We start from the raw sequence: 19,028 nt of genomic DNA, 5'->3' as shown, positions 1-19,028 counted from the left end.
AAACAAAACCTGTACAGTGTTACCAAGGTTACTTTTAAATATGTATGGTGTTGTCGTCTGTGACGTGGTTGTGTCTCTTTTAAATGGCCTTTAACTACTAACTTAATACGCTCTTCGTGGACAGCCTGTAATGAAGCGTCAGCCATCTGAAGCACTCTGAGACGTGGTGGTTACGCAGAGCCTCTTAATGTCAGAATCCATTGACCTGATTGTGGTTTAAACTCACAGCTGCGGTACCTGAACAGCTCAGACGCCTCTTGTTTACAGCCTGGCTACTGTATTCAGCCGCTCGTGTGGTTCTGCAGGTGCCTCTGCACTAAATTTAGCTTCTGTCTCTATGCATCATAATCAAGTTGGCAGATACTGCAGCAGCCCTGGAACACATGAGATTAAATATCACGTCTATCTATAGATGAGGTTGCTCCTTTTTCGGCCCAGAAAGTTGCCGAGGTCCGAGTGTGAATCTTCAAGTCAGGGGGACAAAAAACTGGCAGGGTAAAAACGAGCCTTGTCCCTAATATTTTGCCCTGCATTTGGTTTTTAGGGGTCAGAATTCTTGCTGCATTCTTTGCCAGCAAAATTAGAAATTTAGTCCAAAAGCACCAATGTGCACATTTCAGATGCAGGGTCAGTTTCCCTTGCAAAGGTTAACCTTAGCCCTGGGCTGAATATGTGTTTTCAATTGATTACCACCAACGCTACAGTTTAGGTCAAGGCTTGGGTCAGTCTTTTGTCTGGAAGGACAAAAAGAGAGCTAAGAAGGCCTGTAGAATGTACACCTACACCTACTGTATGCAGACAGTATTGACTTATAAGCCTTGTAATATACACCTCCAAACATAACAGCCCTGGAAAGCAGGTCAGTGTGGAGAGGAGGCCAAAGTTATTATTCCACTCTCTGATGGTGTGGAAAATGGCAGCCCCTGTCAGACCACTTTTTGTTCCCCTCTCTCTCTCCCTGCCTTGAAATTCCATCCTCTACCCAGGGGGCAGGTCACTGGGGCCACTCAGCTTAGCAGGTGGAAGGGTGAATGTTTATCAGAAGCGGTGTCAAAGTGACAAACTTTAAAGGGGAATTACATACAGATATTTATTCCGATTTTTCCAAATTTTCACATTATTTAGTCACTGAGGTGGAAACAAAGTCATTCAGAGTGGTTCAGTAATGAAAAGTGCACTGTAGACAAACTTACCAATTTCTTTACAGTGGTGATGATAGGAACCAGGGGTTTTGATGCAAATATAGCCATTTTATTTACTATCCAAAACCACCAGCAAACCTAGACATGTCTTTTGAGTTTGTATATGTAATGAGAATAGTGAAATATTAGTGGTAAATCTGAATAAATAAGCTTTCTTTGGGGACTTTTTTGCCTTACAACACCCTATGGCTACCCACTCCTCTATTATTGTAAGGCCAAAACCTTCTCAAAATTATTGTAAAACAATGTCTTAGGTATTATGCAGCATATTCCTAACCATTTTATGTATTAACTTTCCATAATGTAGTTTTTCGAGGCATTAGACTCTTCAGATGTCTGGTTCCCATCACCACCACTGTGACAGTTTTGACTCAGTAAGTTTCTCCAAAACAGAGCATTTCAAACCAAACCACACCAAATGACTTTGTTTACATCAAAACTAGTTAATTATACATAAACTTTGACAAATTCTTTGGAATTCCTCAAGCCAAATCCATTTTCCGGTTTTAAATCCATTTTCCGGTGTTGACCAGAGGACGATGGGTTCCCCTTTTGAGTCTTTCTTCCTCTCAAGGTTTCTTCCTCTTGCTTGGACCTGGATTTTTCTGTAAACCTGCTTTGTGACATCATCTATTGTAAAAAGCGTTATATAAATAAACTTTGACTTGACTTGATTTTGATGCATTCGAAACTATTTCAGTGCAGCCAGTGAGCTGATTCATAAGTGACTCATTTTCAGAAGAAAAGTTAGTTCACCTCTTGAATATATCTTCTGAAATAATCCAGGACCCCAAATCTGAAATGTATTAAATGTGGTCATGCTACTCTATTGTTGTCATTCTTTGAATGCTATGAATATATCTGTGTATTTTGTTTTCCTGTAGAAGTGCAGCACAGGGACTGGCACCTTACCCCAACTCGACCCGCCAGTCAAACAGGTGGTGGTGACCAACGGCAAACTTCTCCACCAATCAGACGGCATCTTACCCAACATCGTCAAACAGCTGGTGCAGAATGTCCAACAAAGTCAGGTGAACAAACGGTCCTTCTCTTTCAAAATGATGTTTATGCGAAGTGTGACCAGCAATGCTTTTGGACAGTCCAGAGGCCAAACAATAACAATAATGTGTCTATGATGGCAATTGTACTATGAAACCAATCAAAGTTAACATTACAGTTGTCTTAAAAACACAAGCTTTGTCCACACACTGGGTGGAAATGAATATTTTGTCGCGGTCATAACAAAACCACCCTTCTCAGAAATGGTGTTAATGTTTGATGACTTTATTCAGAGTAAATTTGGTCCTTTTATTTGTTCCATTCCTCATGGCATATTCACACAATGCAAAAGGCAGTTGGCATTTTCAGTTTGTTCCTTCAGCGAGAGCTGACCTTTACTGTCCTGCAGGAGGAGAGGGAGAGGCCGAGGCCTCAGTTCCCTGCACGCTTCGGGTCCTCGGTGGACAACATCTCAGAGTCTTTGACCAGAAGTATCATCAACAAATTTGAGAAGATCAGGACGTATGAGGGACAGAGGCTGCCCATGTCGCCAACAGGTCAGCAGTGCACTGGTAGATGTAGGAAGAAAGAGTTTAATCATTAGTAGCTGCAGTTATCGCTGGCATTAACAAAATGGCATAATTTTATATTTATTATTTCTCACTTGTAGCTCATTGAAACATGAAGAAATTTTATTGAAATTTGCAAATGAGAAACTTTCACCCATTTGTGTTTAATAGAATTAAAAAGGTAAACATTTTACATTCACTTTTTTGACATTTTTTGTCATTTTTGTCATTTTTAGACATCAAAACAAACAGAAAAAAGCAAGAAGTGCAGACTTAAAGCTATCAGTCCATAATGTAAAAGCCAATTGCTTGCAAAACTGTTTAATTAATTAAATAATTATGTAATTATGCAATTATGCAATTAAATTTAAATAACATAGCAAACCAATAATAATTCTTGAGGATTTGAAGTTGATCTTTCTTTACTGGTTTATTTACATGACCTTGATTTGATGTAAATCGTCATTATGACTTACCATGATTCTCAGGGAGACCATCACCACTGAAGGGGATGCAGGAAGTGTTTTAAGTTGGGGCTGCTGAAATTTTAAGCATAAGTCATACAAAGAGACATCTCACCAAGTTTAATGCTTTTTTATTAGAATTTTTGGTTAATTATGGTCAAACATAACGTGTTATAATGTGTTATAAAGTGAAGAAAAGTAACAATATATACATATAAAATGCTGAGACTCAAAACCGTGCTTGCTCTGCTCAAATGTTATGCACATTAGCTGAGCGACGACCAATCAGATTGTTTATACGTGGCGTGGTAATGGATTGTGTGCCCATAATCACACAACGAACACCTGGCAGGATATAATGGTTGAAAAATCAAAGCAATATTTAAAACACTGTTACATTACTTTTTAAGTACATAAAACAATATTAGACGACGTTGGAGTACAGAACTAGCCTTCAGCTCTGCAGGCACTTGTATTCTGGTCTTTTTTGCTTGTGGCTTACTGACACGCCCCCAATGAACATGCCTTGTAACTTAAACAGTGCACTGTTACACTGTACACTGATGAAAATATGTAAATAAAACATATAATGAATATACTGCACACTGAAGCATATACAATAATATAGAAACTGTATTATTTTAAGCAGTTGCAGTTAAACAGTCTTGAAACCACTTCTCATGTTCTGGACCATTGCAGTAAAATAAAGGAGAGAAAAAAGATCATTTCAAGTGTGAACCTAAAAAGTCTTAAATTATGAATGAAAAGACATTTTTCTAGTTGTGTTACACACATTAAACATTATGGAACGTTAGTAAATAAAACAGAAAAGAAATTTGTGTCTGGAAATGCTGACATGTCTTTTGGACAAGCTGAGGGACCTGAATTTCCATCTGCTCTTCTCCTCTCTTGCCAACAGCTGCACTCAAGCACTTTCAGAGCCAGCTCACGGAGTACGAGCAGGAGGAGATTATGGACTACTCTGAGATCTGGTATCTGGCCTTAGACACCAAGAAGATCGAGGGCTGCCAGGGATCTCCGCAGAATTCAGGCTATGATGACGAGCATGGCAGCTACCTCAAGGTAACATCAGATAGTGTTAAAGAGTGGCTATGTGCGCACATTGCAAGGTGCAGGGGAAAAATAATGTTACAAGAAGAAAAATAAGACACTCGTACGCTTAATTAGCAAACGCCTGGTGCTTCCGAAACGTTGCATTAAACTATTTCAGGAGCACTAATCACGGGTGTGGACGTCTTGCTTTTTTTTAACATCATATAGTGTTCCTCAAGGCTGGGTGAAGGTGTGATGGGTTTCCAGGCATATCCTCTTTATTTAGTACTCAGTGGAAGCTGCACTCTCCTAAGATTAAGCTCCCTGCAAGACATATCATCATATACATATCACTGCTGATGGAACAAAACCTCGTATCTTTATTTTTGTCATTTTTCAGTTTTTGACATAGTTTGAAAACGCCTTTCTGGTTCCATTGACTTACATTAAAAATAAAGCATGTTTTTGCTTCTCCTGTAAAGTTATCATTTTGGAGATATGACGTTTTGTCCCGACAGCAGCAATATACAGTATACGTATACAAATGTTTGGCCACCCCTGATGAAAATAAGTTAACCCCTTAAAATCCCAGGCTTATTATACTAAGACTTATTAGCCAGTAACTACAGGTGCTTCAATGTGAACTCGTTCAGCTATTCTTAGGTTATAGAAGTGTGTAGTAAAACTTTGGGCCTGCTTGTGGGCCCTGGCCATGTAAGAGGTTAACACATGCTCTACAGTGAACACACTTCTGAACATTTTATAGCACAATTACTGTTTATTTTTCATGTTTTGCTTTTTCCCAACATGTTAAGCTCAAAACATATAATTTGACTCTGGGTGTATAAATCTTGCATACTGTATATTTAACAAAAACGCTAAATATAATGTCAGTTTTTGCAGAATTTAACATGTCCACACTCGTTTTAATATAGTTTCCTTTCTTTTTGGTAAACCTGTTTTCAGTTTTTCAAAGAAATCCGCAGTAATTCCAAAGTTCAGTCTTAGAAGTTTTCATTGCTTCTCAAAACATATGATGTTGACGTCTGGGTGCTGTTGTGACCTAGTTTGCAGAAATATGCCATATTTAAGTGTATTCTCTGTGCAGGATATGTCAAGACAAAATGTCATTCGATCTGGAGGGTGTTTGGACTTTTGTAAACGACTGTATGCTTGATTCCCTCACACACGCATCATGTATCAAGTATGCCTTAAAAGTAGGCCATTCATTCATTGCCTAGTAATCTGTTCATGGCCCATTTAAAAGGTCAGAGACAATGAAGCTTTCCAAGCATCCGCACGCACACTCATGAACCATACACGGGAAAGCGTATGTCTCCACGATTGAGCTTTGCTGCATGAGGACAAGCCCTGCATGGTTACTGAGTAGACAGTGCACTGACCGATGCGCTGACCTCATACTCAACCTCACGAGAAACAGGGAAATTGCAGTAAAGCACGAGGCTAGCGAATCTCCTGTCAGACCCTCATGTGAACTCTCCCTGCCCTGTCCTCTGTGAATGCACACTCCCAAACAGAGACTTTTACAACGCGCTCTTTGCATTATTTAAATGTTTGGACACATTGTTAGTATGGTCACCACAGCATGGACAACAGAACAGTAATCCAGACAGCACAACATACAGCACTGTGCAAAAGTTCAGATCATCCCGCATTTATTTTCAAATCAGAACAGCTACTAAGTTATTCATTTTTTAGCATCAGAAAAAGCCTCAACAACTAAATATAATGTCATATATTTTAATTTTGATATGCCTTCATTACAGCTTCCATTCTTTTCAGTTTTACAATTCAAATAATCCCATTCAGTGATGTTGAGGTCTGGACTCTGGGGTGGTCAGTCCTTGGTTCTGAGAACACCAGCAGCTTCTTTGTTTGATGTGTCCATCTCCTTTTCTCAGTGAGGTTCTTCTTGACAGCTACACATCCTTTCAGACCCATAGCGCTGAGTCGTCTTCTCACAGTGGAAGGATGGACAGAAACACCTGTGGATGTTTTCAGATCTGAAGCAGCTTGATTTTCTCCTCTCTCTCAAAGATGAAAGCTTTAAGTACTGATATTCTAATAGGGCCAGTTTTGGTGGTCCAGGTCTTGCACAGTTGTTAGGAGTCTCACTTTCTGTGTAGCTTTTAATAATTTTTTAAACTCCGTTTTGGAAACTTCTGTTCTTTCACTTATTTCCTTTAGACTTTCTCCTTCCTTGTTCAAGTGAATTATCTTATATCTAATCTTCTCAGAAATCTGAAAAATAAATAACTTGTACTTAATGGCCCTTGAATGAAGGGCGGTCTCTGACTTTTGCACAGTACTGTTACTCTAGAAGAAGTAAATCCCCAAGCCTGAAATAATAAATGGGCCATTTATAATAAATGTAGAGAGAGAGAGAAGGACAAATATGGAATGGGGGAATTTTTAGCTCATTTATCTGTCTAACTTTTACCCATCTTTCCTCACTGTGACACAGTAAGTCTTCCTGCCAGATGGAGATTGAAATAGCTGTGCTTTGGCTATCCATAGCCCAGACATGACTCTTCTTCCAAATATGATCTGTGTGCAGGTCCTTCATGACCATATCGCCTACCGCTACGAGGTTCTGGAAGTGATTGGGAAGGGATCCTTCGGGCAGGTCCTCAAATGCCTGGATCATAAGACAAATGAAATGGTGGCCATCAAGGTCATTCGCAACAAGAAAAGGTATTTACAAAATCAGTATCTCCTTCAGTATCTATAAAGTCATGACTTAACCCCTTAAATTTCAGGGCTTATCAGAAACACAGGTTTATTGTTCTGTAACTAAATGGGAAACAGAGGTGGGCAGTACAGTGTAAATCCGTTCTCATGTAAACATAATGCTGCTTTTTTCAGACAAGGTATCACTACTTCAGCTAAAAGTAAATTACTTTTCCAATAAACCAAGCAAAGGTTTTCTATATAGAACTGGACTTTATTAGTACATCCTGCATCTGTCAGCATAGGAATAAGCAAGAACAAGCATTTAAATAGATGTAAAAGTGTTATCATTTGAAAATACTCAATACATTATAATTTTACTGTAGTTCTAGGTGGGTAAGGGAGAGCCAGGGTGGGTCAGTGAATCTGGGTGTGTCTGGATATCTTTTTTATATCCAGTGACACTTTTTATAGCTCCATATTTAATAAACAGAAAGATCGTTTTTACTGGAGTACATGTAACTACTTACTATCCATTTCTGATAGAAAACAATGCAAACTGGCTTTGGGCAGTGTTATGCTAGTGTTATGCTGGCAGTAGTGGTAAATCTGGAAAAAATTACTTTGAGTACTGTTTTGCCTTACAGCACCCTGCATGTACCTCTCCGCCATTTAACAAATTACATTTTAGGACAAAATCTTAAAACTATCATAAAAACGTCTCAGGTATCAGGTAGCAAATTCGTTACCATTTCATATAATAACTCTCTGTGAGAGAGCTTTTAGAGTCATTAAACTCTTCAGAAAGAGGCATTTCAAATCAAATCAATCTGAATGACCTTGTTTACACCCCAATGACTGAATTATGCAGAAATTTTGAAAAATCTGTCGAATTCCTCTCTAAGTTATGAATGAGCAATGGAAGTCTGGACTTGCCAGAGGATCCTGACCATTTCATTTTAGAGGTTAATTCATCTTATATCATGTTAAATCAGCTAAATTATCATAGCATTTAATTATAATGTAGAACATTTGAAAAAGTCCCATGTAAAAAATTCAAATGGAAAATAAAAGAAAGCTGCTCAGTGGAAAGAAAATACAGAGCGTATTCAGTTAATGTTCTCTTGGTGTTATTTGAAACAGTGCTGTTTCGAGCCAGCTGTGCTGGACAGAAGGAAAGAAGGGCAAGCTGGGTCAAAACATTGCTTAGGAAGCACTGAAACACACCACTGTGTGGCCTTTTCTTACATTTCTTTTTAATTGTCAGCTCAGCAGTGCAACGCACAACATTCGTCAGCACTGCTTAAAGGAATAGTTCAGCGACAAATCAGACTTACTCAAGTGTTCCCCTTTACCTAAAATGTAGTCAGTCAGCCGAGAGACATTTGATATGTGAACTTCGCTTCTTTAGTTCTTCACTGAGGCAGAAGAAAGAGCTATAGAAATGGGCAAATGTCTCCTAGCTAACAATAGCATTAGCAGACTTGAGGCCTGAATGTTTCCTCATACATTTGCCCATTTTTATAGATAACAGTACATCATACAGTGTCAGAAACCACATATGTAAGTTTATTTAAGATTGTATTACTTGACATGGCAGTTGCCATGATGCTAACCTAGTACCTAAAAGCTTCTCTTACTTGTTGGCTACATTAGCCTCGTAGCTCTAGTGCAAAACTAAGCAAATGTCAGACACCAAACATGTCTTGGCTGATGAGCTACATTGTAAATTAGATTCTTTTGCCAGACTATTTCTTTAAGCTACAGAACTTTTTAGCATATCTTAGTTTTAGCAGTTCAGTTAGTCAGAATGTCACCATCTGATCTGTACGTGACTGGGTCATAGGTCACTGTGAAACCCTGAGAGGTGTTAAAAGGCATCTGGCGATATCACCTTACCCGTCCTCGCTCAAGTGATCCGCTCTTCAGTACGCGTCGCACCCCCTTTGATTGATGCAGATGCCATCAGGTTTTCAGGCTTTCAATAATGCAGAAAACAAAACGAGAGCTTAGCGGAGAGGGCTTGCCCTAGACTCACTGCCGGGGTTGAGCCTAAAGCTTTGAACTTGGACTTCAAATGAGTGCAGCAGTTGTACTCAGTGTAGTAGCATACATAAAGGTCTATTAAACTATAATACAGGGATTTTAAAATGAGTATTATTTCAGCTTTCCAATGAAGAACTCACGATAATAGAACCATTTGTAATTTCACATTGTTTCTCACTCAGCTCATTGAAACAAGCAGAAAACATCTGATTCTAAACTTTAAATCTGTACCACATTCGAGTTTGTTGGCAGAGGTGATATTTTATTATTATTTGAATTTGAAAAAGTTATTGTTGTGCACACAGTCTTGTTTTGGGGAAATAAAAAATGTATATTTTACATTTTTGCCACATTTTGTTATTGCTTGGCATCAAAACAAACAGAACATTATAAGTGTGGTCTCAAACCTGTTGATACAGAAAATGAATTAAATTCATCTGAAGTATTTAATTCATTTAAAGCTGCACTATGTAGGATTTGGGGATTTGGAGACCTCTTTGGTGGAAATGTGTAATTACATGCAGCATGCAGAAGAACACTTGTAACATGGGTTGTGCTTTGGACCCCGTCACCGAGGGGATGAATCTGATGATTGCAAGCACGTTGAAAGAGAATTCAGTCAAAATGTGGTGAAGGACGTGTCTTCTGAGGATGCGAGTGAATTATCTATATAGACTTTTTTCTAGCCTGCACTTCCGAAAAATGAAAACCAGCCCTACGCTTGTAAATCACTACTTCAAGCTTTACACAGGACTTGCAGCAGCACATGCACACTGTACTGTAGCCTGTTTTTTGATTCAGTAATGCTTTCTTTTTAAATTTTAACAAAAAAATCTGTTTATGTGGTAGTTATGTAATGTAAGTTGAACACATAGCAAAACAGCAATAACTACACTTCTAACTACAAAAAGATCTTACATATTGATCGTAGCAAGATCATAACTTCAGGTTTCAGAGCAGGTGATGCATGTTTCGATGATGAGTTATTCAGAGAAATGTAAACATTACACACTGTTCACTGTGTGGTCTGCAGGTTCCATCAGCAGGCGCTGGTAGAGCTGAAGATTCTGGACGCGGTGCGGAGGAGAGACCGCGACAACTGCCACAACGTCATCCACATGAAGGAGTACTTCTACTTTCGCAACCATCTCTGCATCTCCTTCGAGCTGCTGGGGTGAGGAAAACACTGCACACTGTAAGAATAGCTGCACTGACTCAAAACATTTATGTGAATGCAGAGTCAATAGCAGCACAGCAGTAATGGAGTTAGCCAATTACCCTTTTACAGTAATTCAGGGCTGAGAGACGCCAAAGCACAGACAAACAGTGAGTCAGCGGCTGAGCTTGGAGTGCATTTAAGGGTCTCTGAGGTTCTGTAGTCTTCTGTAGTCGGCGTCATGCCCATATTAGTCTAAGCTGATTTTTGCTATGAGAAAAATGAATGGCGTTTTTCAAAATCACTGTCGTGCCCTGTGATACATAAAGTGTTCCAAAACTGATAGATTTTGCTATATGGACATTTTTCCTCCGAATGTCACCAGATCCTCTGAGTTAGGAGGTTGTTGAGGAGTTGAAATATGACGATTGCTACAGACAAGCTAACACTGTTGCGCACTGATTTGACACCATAGGACTGGCAACCCCACCAAAGAACCCCACAAAACCAGCAAGCCTTATTAAATGTGGTAGTTAAGTTGCTTTGGCAGGTTTAGGCTGCAGTTTGAGTAGCTTGTGCTATCATATAATAGTGTTTTAGTTATATAATAGTAGACATGCTTTTTTGTCGTCATTTCAGTGCACAGGGCGTTAGCTTGTATGCATCATTATTGGTATTTTGACTGCTAAATGGCCTCGAAATGCAGAGGATCCAGTGACACTCCAGTGACAAAATGTAGACAGGACAGAAAACATATCAGGTGTGAAACATTTCAGTTCACCACAGGGATGCCACAGAAGAGCCACCTTGGGTTCCCTAAAGAACTTTTAATGGATATGTGAGTGTAAGGAATCTTTAAGCTCATCTTTAAGGCCCACACTTTAGTTCCTCACTCTCATTACTGCATATCATACATGTTTTATAGTAATTACTGAATAATTTTTAGAAGTGATAGACTAAGACGTCTTTATTATAAAGCTTTATTGTTGTATTTTAAGGTTAAGGGAGGGTGTTAAAGAAGCTTAATGTAGCTTAATGAGTGTAGGTTCTATACTCTTAAAATAAGTGTTCCTAAATAGTTCTTGGCTTGAACATACAGTTCTAGGAAAAATCTTTAATTGATATAGAGCTTTTACTTTCTTCAGAATTCACAGAGAATTCAAACAAATATTTAACGCATTTAAAGAAGCATCAATTAAAATGATCTTTTAAGGAACCAGAAGTTGTTCTTCTATGGCATTGCTCAAAAGAACCCTTTTGGTACCTTGGTTTTTAAGAGTGTATACCAGTTAATAGAGTGTATACCAGTCATGAGGTTCTTTAAGTTTTAAAAAGGTTCTTCTCACTCGTATATCACATTTACAGTAATGTTTCTTTAAAGAACAAGCTGATGAATGAAAAGAATCCTTTTGGTGGGAAAAAGGGTTCTTTGCAGTGTGAAGAGCCATTCAGTGAGTGGTTCTTCAGGGAACCATTTTTTGTAAATGAGTTGTGTGAGTGTGAAGGACCTTTTTAAACATTAAAGAACTTCCACATACTGTAGAGAACTGGTGAAGAAGCTTTACATTACATGAAGGTTCTCAAAAGATTCTTCACACTCATACATATACAAAAATATTTTGTTAGGGAACCAAAATTGTTTCTTCCATGGCATTGAACAAATAACCCTTTATTTTGAAGAGAGTATACAGGATAATGTGATGCTCAAAATTATTGTTAGGATAAAATTGTTTAAAACATTTAAAACATAACTTTTTGCCCCACACCCAGAGTGTGAAGTGAGAGTTGTATGCAGAGGGGCCTCTGAGGCTTTGGGGTAAAGTGATCGATTAGGGCACATTGTGAGAAACTGTTCCAGCCTCAGGCGTCCTGACCTTTAGGAGGCTGTCAGATGCTCGCCACCCCGTCTCGAGTTTCTGTCACCAAATCCTTTACTTAATGCCTTGATTAGGTCCCTATCTCTTTCCTCGTTCGCTCATGGTGTGAAGGCTCCGGTTACACTGGGCTCTGTGGGTGCTGTTCACAGCTGCTGTCACAAACCCCCCTTACTGCCAAAGATAACTCTCAGACCACCGCTCTCACAGGACTCTTTATCATAATGCTTAGCAATTAACACAGCCTTCAGAGGGATTTACCTTCTATTGATCGAAGCGCTAAAGACTACATGTAGTTGAGCAGGTCTAAGAGTGACTAATCAAGTGTGGGCCTGAGTGAAGAAGAATTAGCTTGAGTGTTAGTTTAAAACTGCTGCCCTCTAGAGGTTGAAATGACGTATTGCATGTGATTTTTAAAGGACCATGTTGAAAAACATGGCATGCTGTGCCACTTCTGCCTTTCATTGCATGAATGGAAACCTTTTTACAATTACCGCTCTTCCTTTCCACACAGAGCGAACCTGTATGAACTGATCAAGAAGAACAACTTCCAGGGCTTCAGTCTGGCCCTAATCCGGCGCTTTGCCCACTCTCTGCTCAAGTGCCTGCAGATGCTGCACAGGGAAAAGATCATCCACTGCGACCTCAAACCGGTACACATTTTTCAGAATCACTCAAAGACGTTTAAGCATTATGTAGAGCTGAATGATTTGAGGGAAAAATCTAATTCTGACTTTTCTGACAAATATTGAAACTGTGATTTAAATGCAATTATTTTCTGTACATTAACAGCCAGGCCTTTTTTTAGGCTTCAGTGGGCTGAATGCAGTGTGGCTGCCAGTTCACAAGCTCTGTTATAAGGGTATATTTCCCTACTTAAGACTTGGTACAATGACATTGAATAATTTAGGATGTAATTAAAATTGCAGATCCTGCAACTTGGAAATTGCAGTCTTTTATATTACAGTTTCAATAGAATTCAATAGCGTTTAATTGTTCAGCTGTAGCATGATGTGATCTCTGTGAATTTTCGTTGATATGAATGAGAGTAGATGGGTTTGAGGATCACAAAGCCACCCCATCTATAATAAAGCCCTGGTGACATTCCATATAAATGAAAATAATGCCTGGCCATGCCTTAATAATGCGTAAGAACAAGATCCTAATGCATGGCCACACATTATTTTATTTATACAGGATGTCACCAGCGGGGCTCAGTAGGAAAGCTTGAAAATTTGTGTTTTTAACACAAAGTTTCAACTGTTGTAATTTTTTTGTGTTTTAAAGGAGAACATTCTGCTGTCCCAGCGAGGGCAGGGGAATATCAAGGTGGTCGACTTTGGGTCAAGCTGCTATGAGCAGCAGAGAGGTAAAATTCTCTCTCCTCTCTCTCTCTCTCTCTCTCTCTCAGGGCCATTTACATTATTTTGTATAAAGTGAGTAAAGTGAGCAATGCTTTACATATTACTTATTACATAACATGGCAAATAACATATAAGATGCTAGTTTTAGGCCAAAGTGCCCCTTTAAATATTTCCACAACTCTCCACAAGGAAGCCCAGTATTAGTCACTATCCAATACCTGGTTGATCCAATCAACGCTTCATTAAATTCAAAATCTTGATGTTTTACTGTATGTTTAAGATTGTAACATTAGTGTTTTTACACACATTTCATGCCAAAAGCAATAATTTTAAACCATTTTTTTAGCTGCATAAGACTTTTTCTCAGTGCTGTATTTCACTGTCCATCCAAAAGAAGAGGTGTTTCATGTAGTCTACATACGCCCCCTAGTGGCTCGGATGCCTAAGCAACTGCTTATACCACTTGCAGCAAGAAACAGCCCTGCCCCCTCTCTTCAGTTCTTCCTTGTTAGATCTGTTTTCTGTTTTCTTAACTCCTCTTTATTATACATCGTGAGAATTAAACCATAAATGTGTTAATTATTCATTCTCTCTAACTTTAGTTTCTAATGTCATGAGGATTACATCATGAATGACCAACAGCATACATATTTTAGAACTTCATTGAAGCAGTCTTTCTCTCTCTGCTGGCAGTGTACACCTACATCCAGAGCCGTTTCTACCGCTCTCCAGAGGTGATCCTGGGCCACCCGTACAGCATGGCTATAGACATGTGGAGCCTGGGCTGCATCCTGGCTGAGCTCTACACAGGCTACCCGCTGTTCCCGGGAGAGAGCGAGGTAGAGCAGATCGCCTGTATCATGGAGGTCAGTACAACTGTTAATAATGTGCACATATTACATGAAATTTTTGTAATCTGTGTGTGAAATGTTTCATTTTTCTTTACAAAAAAATTTCAACATACAACGTATGTAGTATAATCACAGTATTCGTTTGTTCACTATCTGATGATTTTGCCACTTTCTAAATGTGACTTGTTGTGTGTGGGAAGCTACATAATTAGTAGTTACAATGTAAACAAATCAGAGTGGTTTTACATAAAATGGCTCATTGAAGAGAACCGTACCAGCTCAGATTTCTTTATATATACATATACAAGTGAAATAATTAGCAATGTCTCTACAAATATAAAATTTCAATAACTGTATACATTCTGACAGGGAGCGATGTAGAGGGGTGGAGCATAGGGGAGGAAAGAAAAAAAATGCAGCAGCTTGTGAAACCAATGAGATTTGCTAGATAGTACAATTATGAGAACACAGCACAACAAAACAGGCAGTGGAGATTAATCACTGGATAGTTCCATAAAGTGTGGTCATAAGGGTTTTACAAAAGCAATGCATTTCGACCAGGACCTGACAAATTTATTCATTTGTAGATGGGGTGAAAAAAGTCAAAAAGTGCCCAGTTATGTTTTTTTTTACAGGTAGTTATCAAAACCCCAAATAGGTATTTATCAGATCCTTCAAAATATAAATCAAAATTTCCTGAGTGTAAAACATCAAATTGAAAAGGTATTTCAACATTAAATATATCCATTAGTGCGTTACGTACTTCCTTTCTGTACCATCCAGAAATGCTTTATACTAGACATTTTCAGAATAAATGCCAGTGGTTGGCTGCCTGATTCCCACATAGTCTCAAGTATTCAGCTACCCAGCTGGGATTTCTTAACAGTGGTGGTGATAGGAACCAGGGGTCATAATGTTTACAGAGCAAGTACAGCCAATTTATGTTCTAGCTAAAAAAACCAACACTTGTCCTCTGAGTTTGTAATGTTGTTAATGATAAAATAGTGATTAAAAATCATTTATTTTGAGCACTATTTTGCCTTACAACATCCTGTATGTACCATTCTTCCATGAATGGATTTTCAAATACAAGTTTTAGGCCAAAATCTTATTTCAAAACTATCATAAAACACTGTCTCCGGCCTCAGGCCCTCTATTCATAACCTTTTTATGAAATAAAAGCTTTCTGTGAGGAAGCTTTTAGAAGCATTAAATGCTTCAGACGCCAGGTTCCTATCACCACCACTGTAAACAAATCTGTCTCTAAGTTTCTGTAGAATGGTCCATTTCATATCAAACCAATCTGAATGACTTTATAAAATTATCCAATTTAATTCTAGAAATTATAATATAAAAAAATCTGTAAAATTCCCTTTTGATGTTGAAAAGGAATAATTTATTTCATGTTTATTTTATTAATAATAATTCTTATAATAATAATTGTGTTTTGTAGGTGCTGGGCTTGCCTCCAAATGACTTTGTTCAGACAGCATCCAGAAGGCGGTTATTTTTCGGTATGTTTTTCTGACTGATCATCAGTATAATAGACACTCTGTGCTGCAATAATCCTGTCAGCACTGCAGCTGACTCTAGAGCTGTATTAATACATTTACACTGTTGTGTTTCTGTCCTAACAGATTCGAAAGGGAACCCACGGAACATCACTAACAGCAAGGGCAAGAAACGCAGACCCAACTCAAAGGATCTTGCCAGCGTGTTGAAGACCAACGATCCTCTGTTTTTGGACTTTATAAGGCGCTGTCTTGTGTATGTATATCCAAGATATGTTATCTTGTTCGATTATTGTTCATTTATTAGGGATGCTTGATGATGTCCAAATCATATCGGTCAGTATCTGCAGATATTTTATTTAATAAATTATCAGCATTAGACAGATCTTTAGGTGCTGGACTACTGCACTAAATGTCTGAATTTTATTAATTTTACTGCATTTTACCAACAGAAATAAATCATTTATTTCTCTGTAATGCTAATCCAGGTAGATTTAGTTCCAATTTCTACCTTTTATAAATGTTTGTGTGTCATCATTAGCAAAATATCTGTGCATCTCTAATCATATTCGCTACTGTTTATTCTTTATGATACCATTCAAAAGTCACTGATTTCATAAATATAAACCAGTTTTGTTGCATGTCCATGTTTAAAATGATTATATTATGGTACTATTAATGCGCTGCTACTCCAAATTCACAGGTTTCAGCTAATTAGTTGAATGATGAACAGAGCTGTAGATGATTCCACAATGTTAAAATTAATGTCAGAATGTCTCATATTTGAAGCATTGTGATCAAATGTAAGGCAGATCAAGAAATGACTATAAAATAAATGGTTACAGTATACTGCTTATCATTTAGTAACATCTTGGAGTTCACAAAAACATGAAATATTGAAATGTTGTTAAAATGCCTTTTGATGTCTAGCTGGTAGTATTTCAATCTACTCTCTAGACTGTATGCTAGTGTACTCAGTTTCACTCAGTCACTCCGTGCAGATATAATCACAGACACACAAAACCAGAAGCACATGTAAAACTAGCTATTGTTTATGCTTTTTAATATGTTTATACATTAAATATAAAAGTTTTGTTTATGTGGCAGGTGGGACCCTGCTAAGCGCATGACTCCAGATGAGGGCATGCAGCACGAGTGGATCCACGAGGGCCGTCTCAACAAGCTCCGCCCTAAAACACGACCAATAAGAAAGCCAGGCGAGTGTGACAGCAACTACGAGTACACTTTCCGCAGAACAACCACCAACAGGACTGGTAAGAGTCAGCGTGGCTGTTTTCTGGCCATAATGTATTACAAGCTTCATTAATAATTTGTCCGTTTAAGCCCTATTCACAAAGGGATTAAGTTACTGAGGTGGCAATCGTCAATTGTCAGAGAAAGCATAACAGGTTTCTAAGATATTTATTCATTTAATCATGGTGTCTAAGAGGTTTGTCTTTTTTGAATGAGAATGACACATCAGACAAGATGTATGTAGAGCTGAACTAAATGAAGAGGCATTTAAAGTAGAAGGCTAGAGTCATGACTGTCAATTTGCTAAACTATTTAAATGTAATTACATCATTACAAAAATTAATAACATAGCTACTTTACATTTTGTACTGTATTGGACTGAATTGACAGGTTCAATTCTGCATTTCTGACTTTTTCTGCTTGTTTTGATGATGAAAATACTAATAATATGGCAAAAATGTAAGGGATGATTGTTTTTTTTTCACAAAACAGGACTGTATAACAACAACTTTTAATCAATTGAAATCATAATAAAATTTCCTCTTTCACTTACAAACACAAATATTTCTGGGATTGAAAGTTCAGAATCCATATAGATAGAATTTCTTTGATTGTTTCACGTTACTAATGAGAAATAATTCATAATTCAAGATTACACCATCGCAACAACAATTTATTTCCTGTTTCTTTCTTTTTTTGGTCCAGAGGACAGAGCGAAAAAGGAGAACTCGGTCAAAGACAGCAAGATAGAGACAGCAGAGCGCCTGCGTCCCATTGGAGCATCAGCTGAGGAGGAGACCTGTGAAGGAGTGGATAAGAGTGTGTCCAGTAAAGAGAGCAAAGACAGCAAACCAGAGAGCAATCCAGACAGTGGAGAGCGCTCTGTAGAAATCATCATCAAACCTCAGTCTCAGTCCCAGTCAAGCACAGACTCAGAGACACAGGAGGTCCACTGTCCGCCTCTCATTTAACAGGCTGAAAGAGGGGATGCCGTCACTCAGTTCAGGCTTTGGACACTGAGTCAGGACCACCCTGGTCAGTGGTGCTGATGGAGTCTGAAGGGTGTTTGATTCATGCAGGGCTGCCTGCTAGATAAAAGATCAATGTTGGCTTTTATTTAGAACCTGTCTCTTACTCGCCATTGGTTTTGTAGGTTTTCTTATTGTGTTTATATTTTTTTTAAGTTGGAAGTAAATGTTGTCACTGCTGCACACTATGAGTCGTCTGAGATTAAAGAGGAATTCCACCTGTATTTCTGCGTAATTTAATCACTGAGATGTAAACAAAGTCATTCAGAGTGGTTGGATATGAAATGGGTCATTGTAGAGAAGCTTACAGACAGATTTGTTTACAGTGGTGGTGATAGGAACCAGGGGTCGCCATGTCTACAACACAGATATAGCCGTTTTATTTATTATCCAAAACCACCAGTGAATCTGCATGTGTCTTCTGAGGTTTTCATATGTAATATTGCGAATCTTTAAAAATAAGTTTTCTTCGGGGACTACTTTACCTATTTTACATGTGTAATATCTTTCCACAAGGGAACTTTCAGAGGCATTAAACTCTTCAGACGTCTGGTTCCCATCACCACCACTGTGAACAGTTCTGAGCATTTCACGCCGAACCACTCTGAATGACTTCGTTTGCATCTTAACAAGTTAACTATTTAGAAGTTTTGAAAAATCGGGGGAATTTCCCTTCAAGCCAAGGCCTACATTCTGAATGGGGCTTCTCCATTGGAAGGCAAATGTAGTAGGCTTAGTCCCTTTAATGTCTTAGGAGTTCTTCAGCTCTAGATAAGCACATTGCTAACTTTTTGGTGCTCGTGATACACTTTAAAAGGTCACAGCTGTACCTTCACAGACGGTACTCAGTCGTTTTATCTTATGAATCCTCTTTGAATATAATCTGTCCTTCCCGTACACAGTATTACACTCTGATAGGAATATCTATAGGTCCTGCGGTCCTCGTACTGAAGTAGCCATGCTTTA

The 19,028-nt window shown here is 38.4% G+C and overlaps 1 protein-coding gene across 2 annotated transcripts in view; it reads left to right on the top strand.

Moving 5' to 3' along the window:
- Nucleotides 1-18,304, top strand: part of dyrk4 (dual-specificity tyrosine-(Y)-phosphorylation regulated kinase 4) — a 38,993-nt gene extending 20,689 nt beyond the window's left edge. The window contains exons 3-14 of one of the 2 annotated variants that reach the window (XM_036568146.1): nt 2,087-2,233; nt 2,611-2,758; nt 4,154-4,317; nt 6,866-7,002; nt 10,058-10,198; nt 12,569-12,707; nt 13,342-13,423; nt 14,112-14,284; nt 15,723-15,783; nt 15,907-16,036; nt 16,888-17,054; nt 17,740-18,304. In XM_036568146.1, the coding sequence (XP_036424039.1) occupies nt 2,087-2,233; nt 2,611-2,758; nt 4,154-4,317; nt 6,866-7,002; nt 10,058-10,198; nt 12,569-12,707; nt 13,342-13,423; nt 14,112-14,284; nt 15,723-15,783; nt 15,907-16,036; nt 16,888-17,054; nt 17,740-18,005 (1,755 nt within the window). In that variant the 3' untranslated portion in view covers nt 18,006-18,304. The remainder of the gene's footprint in view (nt 1-2,086; nt 2,234-2,610; nt 2,759-4,153; nt 4,318-6,865; nt 7,003-10,057; nt 10,199-12,568; nt 12,708-13,341; nt 13,424-14,111; nt 14,285-15,722; nt 15,784-15,906; nt 16,037-16,887; nt 17,055-17,739) is intronic. The other variant, XM_036568144.1, reaches the window with a different exon arrangement.
- The last annotated feature ends 724 nt before the right edge of the window (nt 18,305-19,028 follow it).

This window comes from Colossoma macropomum, unplaced genomic scaffold, assembly GCF_904425465.1.
Source record: "Colossoma macropomum unplaced genomic scaffold, Colossoma_macropomum, whole genome shotgun sequence".
Lineage (NCBI taxonomy): Eukaryota > Metazoa > Chordata > Actinopteri > Characiformes > Serrasalmidae > Colossoma > Colossoma macropomum.
This window is presented reverse-complemented; position numbering and strand designations above follow the sequence as displayed.